This window comes from Camelus dromedarius, chromosome 22 (assembly GCF_036321535.1).
Source record: "Camelus dromedarius isolate mCamDro1 chromosome 22, mCamDro1.pat, whole genome shotgun sequence".
Lineage (NCBI taxonomy): Eukaryota > Metazoa > Chordata > Mammalia > Artiodactyla > Camelidae > Camelus > Camelus dromedarius.
The window spans coordinates 34,204,206-34,222,059 of record NC_087457.1 but is presented as its reverse complement, the minus strand read 5'-3'; the positions used below and the strand labels follow the sequence as shown (position 1 = coordinate 34,222,059).

The window sequence follows — 17,854 nt, the reverse complement described above, 5'->3', positions numbered from 1 at the left end:
GCCTGACTCCATTCCAAAGGGGCCTGTTTTAGAGAACTCACTGGCACTCCCGTGAACGAGTCCTTGCTCCACTCGGGAGAGGAACTTTGACGCTTAACTGCAAGTTCTCCACGAACAGAGGACCTCGTCCTGATGAGCACGGCTGATTCCAGGCCACAAAGGGTCGTGTGAACGGGCCTCTCCTCCCCGACGCCGTCCGAAGTGCCGTTTGCACGGCCTTCCGGACCTCGGCGCGGCAGAGCGGGGCGCGAGCAGCCGCTGCGATGCCGCCACGCCTTTACTGCCCTCTTGATTTTCACATAGAATGTGTCATTTCTGGGTCACTTTTTTCTTCTCATAGCCACAATTTTTAGACTCATCTCCTCAAGCCTTAAGGCAATTTAGTACCACTAAAAGCACATTAGAGAGCAGATGGCTCTCTCCAGCCTAAGGAAAGAAAAGAAACTCGAATTTCACAGGATTTTCAGATACTGTATGTTAATAACCGCACAACAAAGACCCCTGACAGCATCAGAATACACGCGACAATAACGCTGAGAAAGAGGGGGTGAGTGACCAGGATCTTCAGACTCCGAGAGCTCTCAGACGCGCAGCGTTGGAAAGAACATGTGACTATTCCCACAAGGAAATTTAATTTGAATCTTCTAGGTATGTCTTAAGTTCACAGGGGTCCACTGCTGAGCAAACATGAGGACGTTATTGTCTGACCAAGAAGAAAAATTAAACCCTCAGATGCACACCACCCATCCGTATGGCGGCAGCAGTCCTTTCCACACGACTCAGGGAAGGAGCAGGCCAGCAGGGGGAGGGAATGCGGGTGAGGCCGATGGCACTGGCCCCTGAGGAGCTGGGCACCCCTGTGGCCGTGCTTCCCGCCCGCAGGCCCTTCTCCATCTCAGCTGCTGTCTTGCGGCCCCTCAGCCCCTGCCTGACCATCTCCTGGTGCCCCGGAACACACTCTGGGCCTTGAGCTGCTTCACGGGCTGTTCTCTCTCCTCTGCAGCTTGAAACCTGGGGCAGGGGGTCATGTCAGAGGTGGAGGGAGGGGAAGGAGCAAGGGAGAGTGCCCACAGCCTATGGGCAGCTCCCGCCCCAGCCAGGAGGGCAAGCAGGGCTGGAGGGCAGCATAGACCAGCAGCAAAGGTGTGTTTTGTGTGATGAACAGACCCAAGGAGTGGCCGAAGCCACCCAGGCATGGAGGCACACGGAGGGAAACAAGCATCACTAACCACCCACTGAGTGACAGGCACTGGCCCGGGCCCCCACAGTAAGCCATCACTGCAGGTGCCTCAACCCCATTTGAGAAAAATGAGACTTACGGGGTCACCTGCTCGAAATCATGTGATACATGGATTCAAACTGTCTTTTTCTCTTACTCTGAAATTATCTCCTCTATCTGTGATTGATCAGCAAACAACTGCAAATACACAGAAGCTGTATGGCAAATGTTTTCCTCTAGGCTTATATCTACACTGAGCAAAATCTCCCAATATTCTGAATCGCACTTCCTCCTTGTTAAAACAAGCGGTTTGACAGTCGTCAGATCCAGGACTGACAAGGGAGACCCAGGCGGGGCCGGTGTGTAGCAGGTGCTCAACACACAGGGGTGCCTGGCTGGCACAGGCCCTCCCAGTCTCCCCGTCTCCCCACCTTTGCTTTCTCGCACCACTCACTGTTTCTGCGACCTCCAGGGAAGAGAGGCAAGGGAGGGCTCTCCCACCTCGGGGTCGCTGCACGCGCTTCCTTCTGCCTGGACTGCACCGCCCCCCTCCGACCCCCACTTTCTCCATGGTTAGGTCCCTTCCTGTTCATCCTTCGAGCCCAGCTGTGACGTGGTCTCCCCCGAGCCCTCCGCCAGCAGGCCATCCACAGCAGAGGGATCCCTTTCCTGCTCCTTCTGTGTCTGTCCCTTTATCTCAGGTGCACGTCACAGGTTGAAGGGCTCAGCTCGCTCTGGTTAAGGAATCTAGAGAATCAGTAAGTACAGGAGTGGATTCCCCAACCTACTGCTCAGGGCTCCTGGCAGGGATCTGCGTCTTCTCCTCCCCCTTCCTTTGGGAACAGTGAGTACAGAGCCAGGACCCAGGTGGGCCTGCCACCGCTCGCTGCCCTGCTGCGTCAAGGCCCCGCGGATGTGCACCTGCCTTCCCAGCCTGTGTCCTGCTCCTCTCCTCGTGGTGGTCCTTCCCACAGGCCCAAGGATCTCCTGCTCCTTTTCTCCTGTCTGTTGTCCAGGTCTGCTTGGAGCAAGATCTGATGAGGTGTCCACAGGCCGGAAGGCTGTCTCGCCCTCCCAGAGGTGGCTCCACTTCATCAGAGCCAGAAGTCACAAAGCAAAGTTTCGGTGCCCAGAATCCCTCAACAGCAAAGCCAGAGAAGCCCCGCCTGGGGGCAGGAGGGGCTCCCCACCCCGAGGGCATCCTCTCTCTTCCTGCCAAGGGCAGCGCTGGTCCTCGCACTTGCTGAGAAAGAAGTCTGCGCTGTAAAGAGAGCTGAGGAGTTAATTCCGGAACACACGTGGGACGCTGTAGACGGCGTCAGTAAGCCAACACTGAGAGACCCTCGGCTTCCTGGTCTCCCACGGGGCCTGCCCACCTGCCTCTCTCCTCTCCTCCCTGCTCTTACAAACAGGAAGGTGAGGGAGCACTCGGGATGGAATTGAGGAGCGCGGTTCAACACGAATGCTGAACGCAGCTGATGGGGGAAGTGGGTGGACTGGTTGTATACAGATCCGAGTCAAGTCCAAAGAGCACCCACCAAATTACCCGCTCCGTGAACTAGCCAGCCGCCCTGAAACACAAACACAGACACACGAAAGGGCTCTAAACCAGCAATTCTCAGCAAGGGTCAAGTGCCTCAGCACTGAAAGGGATCTTGTCTCCTGTGCAGCACAGGGAACCGTATTCAATGGTTTGTTGCAACCTGTGATGAAAAAGGATGTGTATGTACATGTACAACTGAACCACTGTGCTGTGCACCAGAAGTTAACACAGCATTGTAAACCAAATACGCTTCAGTTTAAAAACGGGGAAGAAAAGAAAGGGATTCTTTCAGTCGCTCCAGGACACCAACCAGAGGTTCCTCGGCTCGATCCTGAGAGTGGGGCATCTCCCCTGCTTACCTGCCCCAGCTGCCGCTCTGCCCTCGGCAAAGGTGAGCAGGCATTCTTGCTGGTGCAGTGGGGTACCAGAGGTGAGCCCAGGGGGTAAGAGATGGGGCCACTGCTCCAATCAAGAGGAGCAGTGATTATGAGTGAGACACACGCCCATTCACCTCTGCTCCGACACACACATCTGTCATAAACAACATTCTCTCAAACCTTTGCAAAAACAGTGTTTTATTATTCAAACGAATGGTTTCAATGCATTTAAAAAGCAGACTTGCCATCTGATGGAAACTGACAATGGGTAACAATAACAGGAAGGCGGCTGTCATGAAGAATGAGCTACACCGTGCGGTTCCTGCACTGGTCTCTGTGCCCATCGCCCATAGGGCAGGCAGAAGGAGATGTTCCTCATTAACCTTCTCACAACCTTGTGACATCAAGCTGGATAACACCCAGAAATTCTAGACAGCTCGAGGTCCTCTGTATATTTGCCCCCGGCTTCTGACGTCCATCCGTTTTCCCTCATGGTCCCCTAGATTCCTGCCCACAGAAGCTGCTTATTCATTATTTTTACCAGAACATTATTGACAGAGGCCAGGACTGGGCATGGATTTTGCAGTGGGAACCAAACTGTCCACCCGTACTTCCTATGCCGCAGACACACACTGCAAAGACGGAATGTCCTGGAAGGGGCTTCTAAGGATGAGGTTTCTACATGCTTCCTACCACAGCTTTTACGATATCAAACCCCTACTTTCAAATGCAAACCCATCTGAGTAGTTACACCCCCTGTCTCTAATATCCTATTATAGGTGAACGTCGCCCAGTTGTTCTCAAGTTTGCCCACACGTTAGAATCACATGGGTGCTTAGAAAAATCCTAACGCTGAGGTCCCTAGAGTGATCTGACTCATAATCAGAAAGTAGAACGGGGGTTACCAGGTTATGTGGGGGGAGGCAGTGGGGAGCTGTTGTTTAGTGGGTGCAGAGTTTCAGTTCAGGAGATGGAACAGTTCTGGAGTTGGATGGTGGTGATGGTTCCATAACAATGTGAATGTCGTTAATGCCCCCAACCGTACACTTCAAAGTGGTTAAGATGCTAAACTTGATGTCAAATGTATTTTAACACAATAAAATTAAAAAATCCTAATGCCCAGGTCATATCCGTGATCACTTAAGTCAGAATCCCAGGGTAACTGGAGTGTGCCTGGTGGCAAGATTGAGGGCAGCTCCAGTCATCAGTCTGCTCTCTCCTTAACGGAGACCAGTGACCACGAACTCTCTCCCTTTGTTCCTTCCTTCAGAGTGTTTGATGGAGGTATAGCTGGCAAGGAAATGTATAATCAGAGATCCTGAAGAGTTCTTTAAAGAAACTGGGAACATGGGGGAGTGGGAGAATGGCTCCAAATGAGTGTGCTGGCTCACTGCTTGAAGCTCACTGCATTAACACTGTTCTCAGTCGACGGCTCTCAGCACATCAGACTATCTCACACGCATCCTCCAGCCTCAGAGGCTGTTGGTGCCCCCAAACAGCATCACAAAAGTTGTTCAGGACCTCATTCTAAAACAGACCAAGGCAAAAACATGATTCTGGGTCACAGAGCTTTCCAGCTCCGAGGGACCACAGAAATCGTCACCAACTTCAACCCATTCTTCTACAGATGAGGAAGCTGGCACACAAACTATTCAAGAAGGTCATTTTAAACAGTGCTAGTATTTAAAGGATCCCTGAAGTCTCATTTCTGATGACCATGATAACATGCCATGGTCTATAAACTAATCAACTATCTTTTGCAATCTGAAATTAAGGAATTGATGTATGCTTCGATAATAATGATCTGTTATCCCAGGAAACTATTTAAATGGGTATTACATTTTGACAAAAAAAAATTAACTTACTATTACAGATATTCTAAAGGCTGAGCGAGAGAGGGAGAATGTTCCACAAATCCTACGTGGTGGATTCTTTATCAGAAACAGCTTTAGCCAGACAACTGAGATCTGAAACATTCTCAGTGTGCCTTTTTCAGAGGGACATTAAGGCTTCAAATAGAGTCTACAGGAAAATATCGGTACTTCTTTAGGCAGTTCTTCAAAATACAGGCAACGCCCCTTGAAAGAGCAGTGTCGTTGGCAAATACCCTTTCTGGACTACTTCAGCTTCCTAGTAGCAGTGCAATTTCTGCACGAAGTGGAGAGCCTGCATTCGGGAAAAGGGCATAGAAAAGGCACTATGTTCCTCAAATTTTTTCAAAATATAGAAGTATTTTGGAGCATGTCAGAGCACTTTGGTGTTGAAAATCCAAATGCAGGGAGTTGGGAAAGGTCTACACTCACCAACCCGCTTTAGAGACGCAAGGTGCCCGAATTGGCCCCCTGCATCTGGTTTTTTCCACTTGTGCAGATGAGTAAAGGAATCATTTACAGACCCAACCCTACATCCAGAAATAAGGTGATGCTTGGGTACCAAAAAATAAAAGACAGTTCTTCGCTCCTCTGAGAACACTGAGTGCAAAAGGATCATGTCATAAGACAGGGAAACTTTTCCAACAAGAAACCTAGTTTGAGTGTTTTTAAAACTTCCTATTGCTCCCACTATAGTCCCCAAATTTTGCTTATTAACAAAACACCAAATACGGGCTTAATCCTGACTCTAAAATTTTTTAAACATGTTTCATTTCTTTTTTTCTAGCTTTGTTGAGATACAATTGACTTGTAACACTGTGTAGATTTAAGGTGTATAGTGTGACAATTTGATACATGTATATACTGTGAAATAATCACTATAATAATGTTACCTAACGCAGCTAGCACCTCACATAGCTAGTTCTCTCTGTGTGTGGGGAGAACTTTTAAGATCTACTCCCTCAGCAGCTTTCAAGTATACAGTACAGTATTGTTAACTGTAGTCACTGTGCTATACATTAGACCCCGGCATTTGGTTTCTTTTATTAGTAAACTGATGATTTTCTTATTTGATGGGAAAAGTCAGGCTGAATAATACAATGATCTCTTAATAACAGTAATAATGAAATGTATATCTTCTTCTCTTTACGACTAACAACGATATACATGAATTATCTAGCAAAAAGAAGGAGTTTGGTGCCTAATAGAGAATATGGAAGAAATAAGTAGTAACTATCTTTTTGGCATAATTAATATCTGGAAATTTACCTGTCAATCAAAATTCTGCATATCAAATCAACATTTATCATTGCCTCACAGTATGTAAATATAAATTCATGTCTTATGCAAAATAGAAATGAATGATTTGACAAATACTTACTGAACACTCACTATGAGCCGAGAACTGCACTGGGCACTGGGAGTGCAGTAAGGAACCAAATCAAGTCCATTCCTTACAGACCTTACACCCTTTTGGGGAAAGGGAATAACATGGCATTATGTGCGTCAAGTCAAAACTGTGTATGATCTTCCTGGGTCTTGGTCGGTGCTGGGAATCAAAAGCAAAGCAAGGAGAGCTTGGGGGAGATGGGGTGTGAACCAAGAGTGCGTTTCAGAGACACGGTCAGGAAGACACACTGGAGCAAAGGCTGGAAGGAAGTGAAGGCTGGATCATGATAAGATCTGGATCACCTGTGCTCTGCATCAATAAAACGTCTCTCAGCAACATGAGAGGATGGATGGTGTCGACACATCATGGAAAACATAGACACACAGAACCACAGAAATAAAGAGCTGAAGGGGAGAACTGATGTTAAATAGAATGCCAGAATTTCCATTTATACACCTGCTCCAACTTTAAAGTATAACTGAATTTTCTATTATATATAGCAAGTGAGAAAAAAAATAGAAGCAAGAAAACAAATCCAACAAGCCAAGAAAGCAGGTGTACGTACAGGATGGAGGTAAGGAGAGTCCCCCAGGTACCTCTCCACGCCTCTCCCCATCCACAAGACAGGGCTGTCTAACTGACACCCTGAACGTTACAGAAACAAAACCTGCAGCAGCCTACAACTGACCCGTGTTGCCCTCATTCCTCCATCATTTAAACAATAACTCAATGAAAGAACTTAATAAAAATCAATTCTTAAGGAAAAGAACACCATATTTATGTCCTAGTATATACACAATCTATAAATGAAATTCTGAATATTTTCAGCCACTCCAAAGAAGAGGAGGGCGTTTCACGATAGCTACTGCAGCTTGTGCATTTATACAAATCTAGGGTTGCCGTTAAGTGGGGTTCAGTTGTAAAGGTTAGTGAGAGGGGCTCACATGGGAGAAAAGGAGAGATGGAGCCATCAGGGAGGTCCTCAGATTCAATTTCAGGACCTATTATATGTCCTGAAAAATTTTAATGATATCTTAAGATTCTAAATATACATAAAGAACCTATGACCTGTGAACATACACCCTATTTCTGCAAACATATAATACATGGTATTTACATCATGCATGCAAGGAGACTATAGCATTGAGCAGGCGTGTAGCACGCTGCTGCTGGCCCATGTGGATCCTTTGTGCAAGTCTCAGTGAGCAATTAGAACAAGGCTTCCCTCCTGCTGAGCACAGGAAACCCCATGCTGGAATGCATGGCTTGCAATACTGGCTCAAAGTTGAACTTCAGCCATATCTTGACTCTTCACTTGGCTACTCTGTGATGTCCACACACTGCACACCTCCCTCCAGGGGTCCTGACAGGTGATAAAACATTTAGTCATGCTCATTTCCCTTATTACAAATTATTAAGGTCAAAGTTCCTTGTTACAAACTCAGGTCAGTAAGATTCAGTTTCCAATCACAGCTCAAACCGTGATTAGATACCTTATTACTTTAACATTCTGAATTTCAACAGCTGTATTTGCAAAAACGGGGCTAATTCTATCTGCGTGTATGTGGGGTGTGCCTCGTACCAGCATAGGAGACAAATGAATAATAAATGGCAGCATCCACCCATAAACTCTCCCCCGCCCCCCCAAGTCCATCCCTTACGTATTGGTGTCTGAGTTGTTCCACCAAACTGGTCATAAACATTCAGCTCTAATGAATAGACTCTGTCTTTAAGTGAGCGACTGATGGCGAGGAAAACTGTCAGAAAACTGTCTGCAAGATAATCTAAATCCAAATAGGAAAGCTTTGTATTTAGGCTTCCTTTATTTAGAATTCTTAATAGATAATGCTGGAGTGAATATTTAGACTGTCTAAGGAAAACAAAAGATTTCCAAAGAAACAAGAATAATAGTATAAATAAAATCAGATGAGGAATATTTTACCAACCTAATAAAGTGAACTCTTTTCAAACAAAAACAGACCGAAATTACACATAATTACAGTGCTAACTACAAATGAATTCCATCCACTCATCTTGACAATGTTGGTTATTAGTTTGGATTATATGTTAGTCGTTCATTTTGATTATAAGAATTTAGAAAGAACTGAATTGCCTTTCATTAAAAATAGTCTCAAAAAGACTTTAAACAATTAAGAATATCCCTTTTCTCTGTTTAAAACACCAATGTTTATGGCGAGCTTATTATATGCTAGGCACATTCATATGTCATTTCAGTTATTGGGTATCAGATATGTTTACAGAATGCTGATCTTCCAGTTTGCACATGAATGCACATGGATTCTGCCGTCATGTGGGGGAAGCAGTAATAAACAGACCTAGATGCTGCACATCTGACACCCGGGAGCACTGCACAGTCCTAACTACCAGTAGGGCGACACAGAATTTTAATTTAGTTGCAATACAGCAAATATCTCAAGAGATGTTCTTATCTTCATCTATTCTTTCTCCTCGTAACTCCAATAATAATTTTTATGCTGGATAGAGTCAATCAGCATATCCAGTGCATATCTTTCAAGGTGTGGTCCAAAGATCACTGTAGTGGGTAGCAAGACCTTTTTAGAGTGTTTAAAATACTTACTTTTATTTTAATACAAAATATATTAATACATTAATATTTTATATATTCAATATTCTGTATTATATTACTAAATAATATTAAATTATTTTTATAATACTAAGATATTATATTCTCTTTTTCATGATCAAATTGAAACTACTCAATAAAATTTAGAATTTTTTAAAATTTGTATCTGCTACCATGAGTTTGATAGCTCCTCAGAGCTTAAAGATTTTTCTGATAAGATATGTCATGATAATAACAAATGTGATAGCTTCGATACTGTATAGTGAAATGTATCAAGGTTTGGAACAACTCAGTACTCAATGTATGATTATTTGCCAAATTACTAATTCATGATGGTACAAAATCATACACATATAAAACATTAATTCAAGAAGAAAGCTGCATCAACCGCTTTTAATGTAAAGAAGTACACATTTCTTGTATGGTTAAATATTTCACAGTGCAGCTAACAGTTAAGAGAATATAATTTGCAAATTTTTGTTACAGTATCAAAAAAGAATATGAACAATTATTTAAAAAATACTAAAATATCATTTATTTTTCAACCATAGTGAGGCAAAATTTTTAAAAATATTTTAACCAAAACAACCTAGTGTAACAGATTGAATGAAGAAGCAGATTTACATCTATACGTAGTTTTACCACACTAATGATAATCAAAAGAAAGCTGGAGTGTTTATGTTAATATAAGGCAAAAAAATTAGCGAAAGCACAAAATAGTGCCAAGGATAAAGTGGGTCACTTCATAACGTCAAAGGTATGAGTTCATTAAAAAGGCATAGCCATTTTAAACATGTATGTACCTAATAACAGAGCTTCAAAATACATGAAGCAAAAACTGATAAAACTGTAAAGAGAAACAGACAAATTGACAATTGCAGTAGAAGATTTCCATACACCTTTTGGAATAATGGATGGAACAATCATATTCACAAAATCAATAAGGCTATTAAAGACTTGAGCAACACTATCAACTCACGTGACCTAACCTTTACAGAGCACTTCACCAAACTACAACAAAACATGCATTCATTTCCAGTGAATTGCAATTTTTGTCATGATAGAGAACATTCTAGCCCAGAAAAAATTTTCAATAAATTTTAAAAGGATTCAAGTCATACAAAGTATGTTCTCTGACCACAAAGATCCTTAAAAAACCTCAAGATATTTGGAAAATAAATAGCACACTTTTAAATAACCCATGAAAAACAAAAGTTTTTATAAGGGAAAATAGAAAAGCATTTTGAACTGCATGAAAAGGAAAACATAAAATTTATGGGTTGCAGTTAAAGAAGTTCTTTGAGTGAAATTCTCAGCACTGAACATCCACATTAGAAAAGGTCCTAAACCATAGTTTCAATCTTAATAAACTAGAAAAAAGAAGAGTAAATTAATCCTATAGTAATCAGAAGAAAGAAAATAATAAAAGAGCAGAAATCAATGAAATATAAGGAAAATAAACAAATAGAGAAAAATTAGTGAAACCAAATGCACTTTTTTTGAGAGGATCAGTAACATTAATATAGCTCTACACCAATGATCAGGTAAAATAGAAAACACAAATTACCAATACCAGCAATTAGAATTGTACTATCACTGCTGATTTAAAGAATGATAAGGGAGTATTATAAGTAACTTTATGCCAATAAACTTGACAACTTAGATAAAACAGAAAAATTCCTTGTAAGATGCAAACTATCACAAGCTACTCACTCAGGTAGTGACAGATAATATGTCTGTAAAAGAAGGTGAATTTGTAATTAAAAAAAAAAACAGCTCCAAGAAAAGTCCAATTCCAGGTTACTTCACTGATGAATCTCTCAAAAACTTAAGAAAGAAATATTACCAACTCTACATAAACTCTTTCAGGATATTCCAGTGGAGGGAATATTTCCCAATTAATTTTATGAGAACAATACTATTACTCTGATAGCAAAACCAGACCAAGTCATTACAAGAAAAGACTATAGGCCAATATCTCTGGTGAATACACATGAAAAAATCTAAAAAAAGAAAAATTAGAAAATCAAATCCAACATTACATAAAGTGGATAATCATGACCAAGTTAATTTTATCCCAGAATGCAAGGTTGGTTTAATATTGGAAGATCCAACACTGTAATTAATCATGTTAACAACTAAACAATTAAGCAAACAAAAAAGATCATCCCAATAGATATAAAAAAAAAAAAAAAAAACTTTTCACAAAAACCCTACAGTCATTTTTGGTAAAAACTCCCAAAAAACTAAAAACAGAAGGGCACTTCCTCAACCTGATAAAAGAAATCTATGAAAATTCTATAACTAGAATCACTCTTAATGATGGAAATCAGAACTTCCCCACTAAGATCAGGAATAAGGCAAGAATGTCTCACCAACTCTACTCAACCTTGCAATGTAGGTCCTAGCCAGTTCCTCTAGGAAAGGAAAATACATAAAATACATTCAGATTCAAGAGAAAAAATAAACTGTATTTATTTGTAGTTGAGAAGATCATCTAGGAAGAAAGTCCTATGAAATCTACAAAACGAGTTTTTCCTAAAGCTAGCTTATCACAGTTCTGTGTATACACACATAGGTATACACACACTATATACTCACATGGTAAAAATAATATTTACATTTGTATGTAATTTTATAGACAATTTAATCTTCCAAATTATTTTCTCAGATGTTATATTATTCGATTGCCATAAACCTGGAGACATGTAAACAGCATGGAGATTCCCCAGAAAACTAAGTGAAAGACTGAGAGTCTCATCTGAGATAAGTACTCCCTCCCTTATCTGACTCTCCAGGCACATGCCCAGCCTGGCTTTCCCCCCAGACACATCAACACAGCTCCAATGGCTAAAGCTTACCCTGAGTTAAACATTGTCAGGAATAAGCCTGCTATAAGGATGACAGAGCGTAAAGGCGAGCATATTCACCCAAGGTACTAATAAAATGTTCTGTTCTTGCCCTTGTGCTAAATAGAAACCGGCTCTGAATATTTCTGAATTCCTTGTTAACATCTGAAGATTCAACAGTTCCTCTGGTTCTCTACATACGATGCAATTTGAACAGTTCTGCATTGTCAGCTAAAATTTAATTTGCTTTGTTTTAAAACAGAGCTCTGCCAAATAGACCAAGGAAGTTTTGGGGTTTCAGGGATAACAAAGAACTGCACGAGCGATTTGTCTCACACACAAATGCATCGGACAAACACCCACTGAGTTTCTTTGTGCCAGGCACCATTTCAGTCACTAAGGAGGCAGAGATGAACAAGGTTCTATCCCTGTCCTGGAAAAGCTTAGGCTGGTGGGGGAAATGGACATGTAAAATCATAGTGAAGATTTATTTCTGTAACTCTAATGAAGGGACGTGTGAGGTTTTCTGGAAGCAAGGCATGAAGAACACTTTTCTTTCTCTGGGTGGGGGGAAATGGAGGAGGTGACTTTTGAAATAAGAAAGAAATAATAAATAGGATAGAAAGGTCTATGAGTTCTAGCAAAAATTTGTAAATTTCATCTATGTGCTTCTTTTTAAAAGAGATGAAATTCCAGAATGTCTTCAATTGGACACACCATGCCCCCTGGGGTGCTAGTAACTACTCTAAGCAACCCCTGCTCTGGGAAGCTTCCTTGAGCCAAATGGAGGAAGCCAGTGATGAAAGGGAAGGAAGCTGGGCACAAAAGGTGGACAGTATGTGCCCTGGAATTCCCCCACAGACTGAGACTGAAGCTAATCCCCAGTTAAAACCAGCTTCCTGCTCAGCTTCCTATTCTGACCCTGTCCTGCTTTCTCCATTCCCTTTAACCAGAGGGCACTTTTCCAAAATGTCACCTGAATAAAAATACCCAACTCAGGCCCTGCTTCAAAGGAACTTAAGCTGAAATACTAGCCGCTTAATATATACTCAAAATTTGTGATATTTAACCTGTAACCGTTCCAACTGTCTGTTCCATTTGAAACAGGACAGACTCCACCATGAAGTCAAAAGTATTTCAGTAGCACACGTATACTTCTGTCTCTTTTCCATGTAAAAACGTACATATCATTTTACCAGTTCCATTACAGCCACCCTGCAGATAATTTTACTATTCTCTATCCTTTAAAAAAAAATACCATTGCTATTGCAATGTGATGAGTAACGTTTCTTCTTCCTTCTCTAATAGTATCACTACTTTCAATTATTAGCTCCCTTTAGTAGGCTAAACTCTCTACACATATCTTTATTTTTTTCTTTCTCAAAAATAGTGAGATTATAAGGAAGAAAAACATATTTCTTGCTGCCCTTTACTCTTCTATTTTGCAGCCTACTCCTAATGCCAGTATCCATCTTGTAAGTTGAAAAATACTCAGTTTCTTGAACTAACTGAAAGAAATGCAAACATCTAAAAAAATCACTATTATAATCACTACTACATTTATAATGTATCAACTGTAAAGAAGTCTGTAGTAATCATAATCTCAGTAAAATTAATCATAACATTTTCTGAAATAAACTGTGTTGACTGCCACTCATATTCATTATTATAAAAGTTTATTTAATGAAATAATCATGAAGCTAAAGTTATATTTTCGCACCATTTTTTTAAATATTAACCAAAAGGCATCAGAATATGGAAAGGTAACAAATTAAAAACAGGAAAAAAAACCCAGATACAGATTTTGATCATATCCATTTAGAGTTAAATTTTTAATACTGCTTTATATAGTGAAAGGAAACTCTGGAGGATCTGGAACTTTCAGCACAGTGTGTTTTAGACTTCTAGAGATACTATAGTTGTATAATAATTGAGAAGTCATATCTTTAAATCAAAAGGAAAAAGAGTTAAAACTACAAGGTGAAATTACATGTGTGCTAGAAAATAATATGTTATTCAAATAGTTACTTTTTTTCCTACCTGAAGTCGGAACCTGCTCTTCTACCATTTTCTGGAATCCCAGGATCTGGACACATGTCAGAGACCAAAGCAACACCTCCTTGACTTACTACAACAGAAAGAAACATTATTATACTTTCATGGAGTTGTTCAGGAAACATTCAGTCAATAAATGTATATTAGGTAGATTTGGTTCTTAAATAATGAGCACTTAAAATGTGATTCTTTTAAGAATTAAGAAAATTTAGTTCAATTAGAAAAAAATCTATTCTTATTCCTGAAAGACAAAGACGTCTCACCCAGGAGGTCAATGATCTTTGGCTGGAACTCTTTCCTCTACTAAAGAAGTCTAAATTTAATTTAAAAACATTTTCCCATTATGATCATTTTTATGACAAGTTATAATTAATAGTGTAACAGGGAAAAAAGAGCATCATGCCATAAATAGCTTATATAGAAGAAAGCCCTCACTCATTGCCATAGATGAAATGAAGATGTTAATTATTAAGATCTACATAATAGATACTTTACATTAAATTACCTATTGTATTTTAAACATCAAGTGAGCTTATCGTTGAAGTAGAGAAAGTAATGGTATTTTTGTGTAAATGTGCTGACTTATTTCTTTAACCTGTTTTATACAGAGCCCTTCCTCCTGTTGGGATGTTGTACAGTCAGAGGATAGTTTCTAAAGGACTAATTTGCTCATGAGAATGGTTGCTACTCCTATAGCCACTCCACTCTAACTAGTCTAATCTGATCAGGGTGATTCCCTCCTTCTTTCCAGAAATTTGTTCAACAGTGGTCTTGTGATTCAACTCAGTTCAGTAATACATGAGAGGAAACCTGCAGGAGTGCTTCTGGGAAGACATTCCTGTTAGCTAATAGAGATCATCTCTTTTTCACTCTGGACCTTACCAGGTCTGGATTTCAAATGTGTAACTGTCAGTACCATCTTGCTACAGTCCGATGACAGAGGCAACAGCATGGATGGAGTAGAAGGGATACAACAAGAACCAGGACCCTTGATATCATAGCTGAGGCAGGAACACGGACCAGCTCAGAAACCCACACTGCCTCTGAACATCCTGTTGGATGATCCATATACTTCCCACAGCTCAAGCCCATTTGAATACATGGCTTGATTATCTGAACCTGAAAAGCATTCTTATAAATATAAATATGCTCACATATGTTTCAAATAACCCTATAAGAAGGGAAAAAAAGTCTGGGTAGATACTGACCTCCTTTAGCATTTGTTTAAAACCTTAAACATTTGATTTCTGCATAAAAAAGCACTAATAATTAAAGCAAGATTTAGTTTTTATTGCTAGACTAGGATGAAATTGTGATATGGATATAAGCTTTCATTAAATACTAATCTTATCAGAATATAAAATTTTCTTTCCTAAATATTTAATTTTCTCATTAAAAAAAAATCCAGCAAGCTGGGTAGTGACATCAGCAAGACAATGGAACAGGAAGCTCCTGGCCCTTATTCCCCCATGGGAACCTCAAATAAACAACCACAGCTGGACTAAAATAACTTCACAGGGGCTCTAGAAACTAGTCAAAGATCTAAAGCTACTGAACAAACATCCAATAAGGAAACAGCCACATTCATAATGGTAAAAGATTTCAGGAAATTTTTACTTGCTTTTGCCCCACATACTCCCTGACGTGGCACTGTTGAGAAGACATGGCCCATTTCCTGGTTCCCCACCTGAAGACAGACGACCAAGAGAACAATGTTTACAACGTTGTCCTGGTCTGTCTGTGAGGCCATAGTGCTTGAAGGTCTAGTTTCTGCCTTGTCTGACTCAGACATCAGTTGGGGAATGATGGCTGGAAGCCAAGGAGGACAGCAGTGGGCACTGCTGCATGAAGAACAGCACAGGGGCTGCAACCACGTGGAGGCAGAAGATCACAGGCAATGGGACACCACAGGGCACAAAGACCCTGAGAAGAGGCTCAGTTGAGGCTTTCTGTGAAATTAAGATATTTAAAGCAGTTGGGGGAGAAACACACACACACACACGGGACACATGCCCAGAAAAGACCTGAGAAGATTCTTCACCTCAGGCTGATCTCAAGGCTCAGTGGCCCACTAATTAGTGAAAGTCTTCCTCACCACTCTTCAAAGACTGGAAGAGGTGGCTCTTTCTTTCAAATGCCCAATTATTGGCAAAGACCACAAGGTATACAATGAAATATGGAAACATGGCCTATTCAAAAACACAAAATTAATCCCCAGAAATAGTCCCTGAAGAAATACATGCATTGGACATCCTAGACAAAGAATAAAAAAAAAAAAAACTGTCTTAAATATGTATTTGAATAAATAATGGCTGAACACTTCTAAATTTCAGGAAAGACACAGACATACAATTCCAAGGAGCTCGATGAACACCAAGTAGGAAAAACTCAAAAAGACTCACAATGAGACACATAATCAATCTCTCAAAAAAGAAAGAATATTGAAAACAGGAGGGGAAAGGCAACTCATCAAAAACAACAAGAAATCTTCAATAAAACTATCACTTGATTTCTCAGCAGAAATCTTTTAGGCCAGAAGGCCGTGGGGGGATACATTTAAGTGTTGAAAGAGAAAACTCTGTCAGTGAAGGATTTTATAGCCAGCAAAACTATCCTTCAAAAATGAGAGAAACAACAAGACATTCCCAGAAAAATAAAAGCTGAGGGAGTTAATTACTACTAGACTTGCCTATAAAATATGCTAAAAGGAATCCTTCAAGTTAAAATAAAAGGACACTAGACAGTAACTCAAAGCCACATAAAAATACAAAGTTCTCTGGTAATGGCAAATACAGGGTGAAATTTAAAAAAAAAACACTTTTGTAAGTTTGATTTCAACTCCACTTTTAAATTTTCTATAGGATTTAAAAGAAAAATGCATAAAATAATGATAAATCTATGTTAACAAGCACACAACATAGAGAGATATGATTTGTGACATCAATAGCATAAAGTTGAGGGGGAAACTGTAAAGGAATGGAGTTTTTGTGTGTGATTAAGGTTAAGCTGGTATCGATTTAAGACAGACTGTCATAAATTGGGGATCTTATGTGTAATCATCATGGTCACAGCAAAGAAAACATCTATAGAAAATAACTAAAGGAATCGAGAAGGGAATCACAACGTGTCACTACAAAAATTAACTAAATGCAAAGAAGACAATAATGGAAGAAATGAGGGACAAAAAAGCTGTAAGACATACAGGAAACAAATACCAAAACAGTAAAAGTAAGTGCTCTTCTAGCAGTAATTTATTTAAATGTAAGTGGAATTGACTCCCTGCATTGGCTGAATTGTGCTCCCCAGACCCCACATTCATATGCTGCAGTCCTGACTCTCGTACCTCAGAATGTGGCTGCAACTGGAGATGGTCTTTGAAGGAGTAAGTTAGTTAAAATGAAGTCATTAGGGTGGGCTCTAATCCAATAGGACTGGTGTCCTTATAAGAAAAGGAGATTAGGACACAGACACACACAGGTGTAGACCATGTGAAGACACAGGGAGAAGACCACCATTAACAAATCAATGAAGGAGCCCTCAGAAGGAACAACTTTGCTGGCCCTTGACCTGGAACTTTCAGTCTCCAGAACTGGAGAAGATACATTTCTGCGGTTTAAGCCACCCAGGAATTTTGATACAGTGGCCCTAGCAGACTAATACACTCCCCAATCAAAAGACATAGATTAGCAAAATAGATTTTCTTTAAAGGAAGAGATTCACTTGAGGTCTAAGGTTACAGAGGGATTAAAACTGAAGAGTTTTCAAATTCACAGCATCAGAAAGTAGAATAGTGATTTTCAGAAACTGAGGTTGAAAGTCCTGGGGAATTATCGTTTAACAGTTAACTACCTGTTTTACTACCTGTTTAGCAGGTAGTGGGAAAGATGAACATTTTCTGGAGATGGATGGTGATGGATGCACAACAACGTGAATATAGCTAATTCT

General features: G+C 40.5%; 1 protein-coding gene across 1 annotated transcript in view; it reads right to left on the bottom strand.

Annotated features, from left to right (window-relative positions):
* The window catches only part of CSMD1 (CUB and Sushi multiple domains 1), a 1,691,213-nt gene that overhangs the window by 317,500 nt on the left and 1,355,859 nt on the right, over positions 1–17,854 (bottom strand). Inside the window, exon 13 of the mRNA XM_064477604.1 lies at positions 13,895–13,982. Coding sequence (XP_064333674.1) covers positions 13,895–13,982 — 88 coding nt within the window. The remainder of the gene's footprint in view (positions 1–13,894; positions 13,983–17,854) is intronic.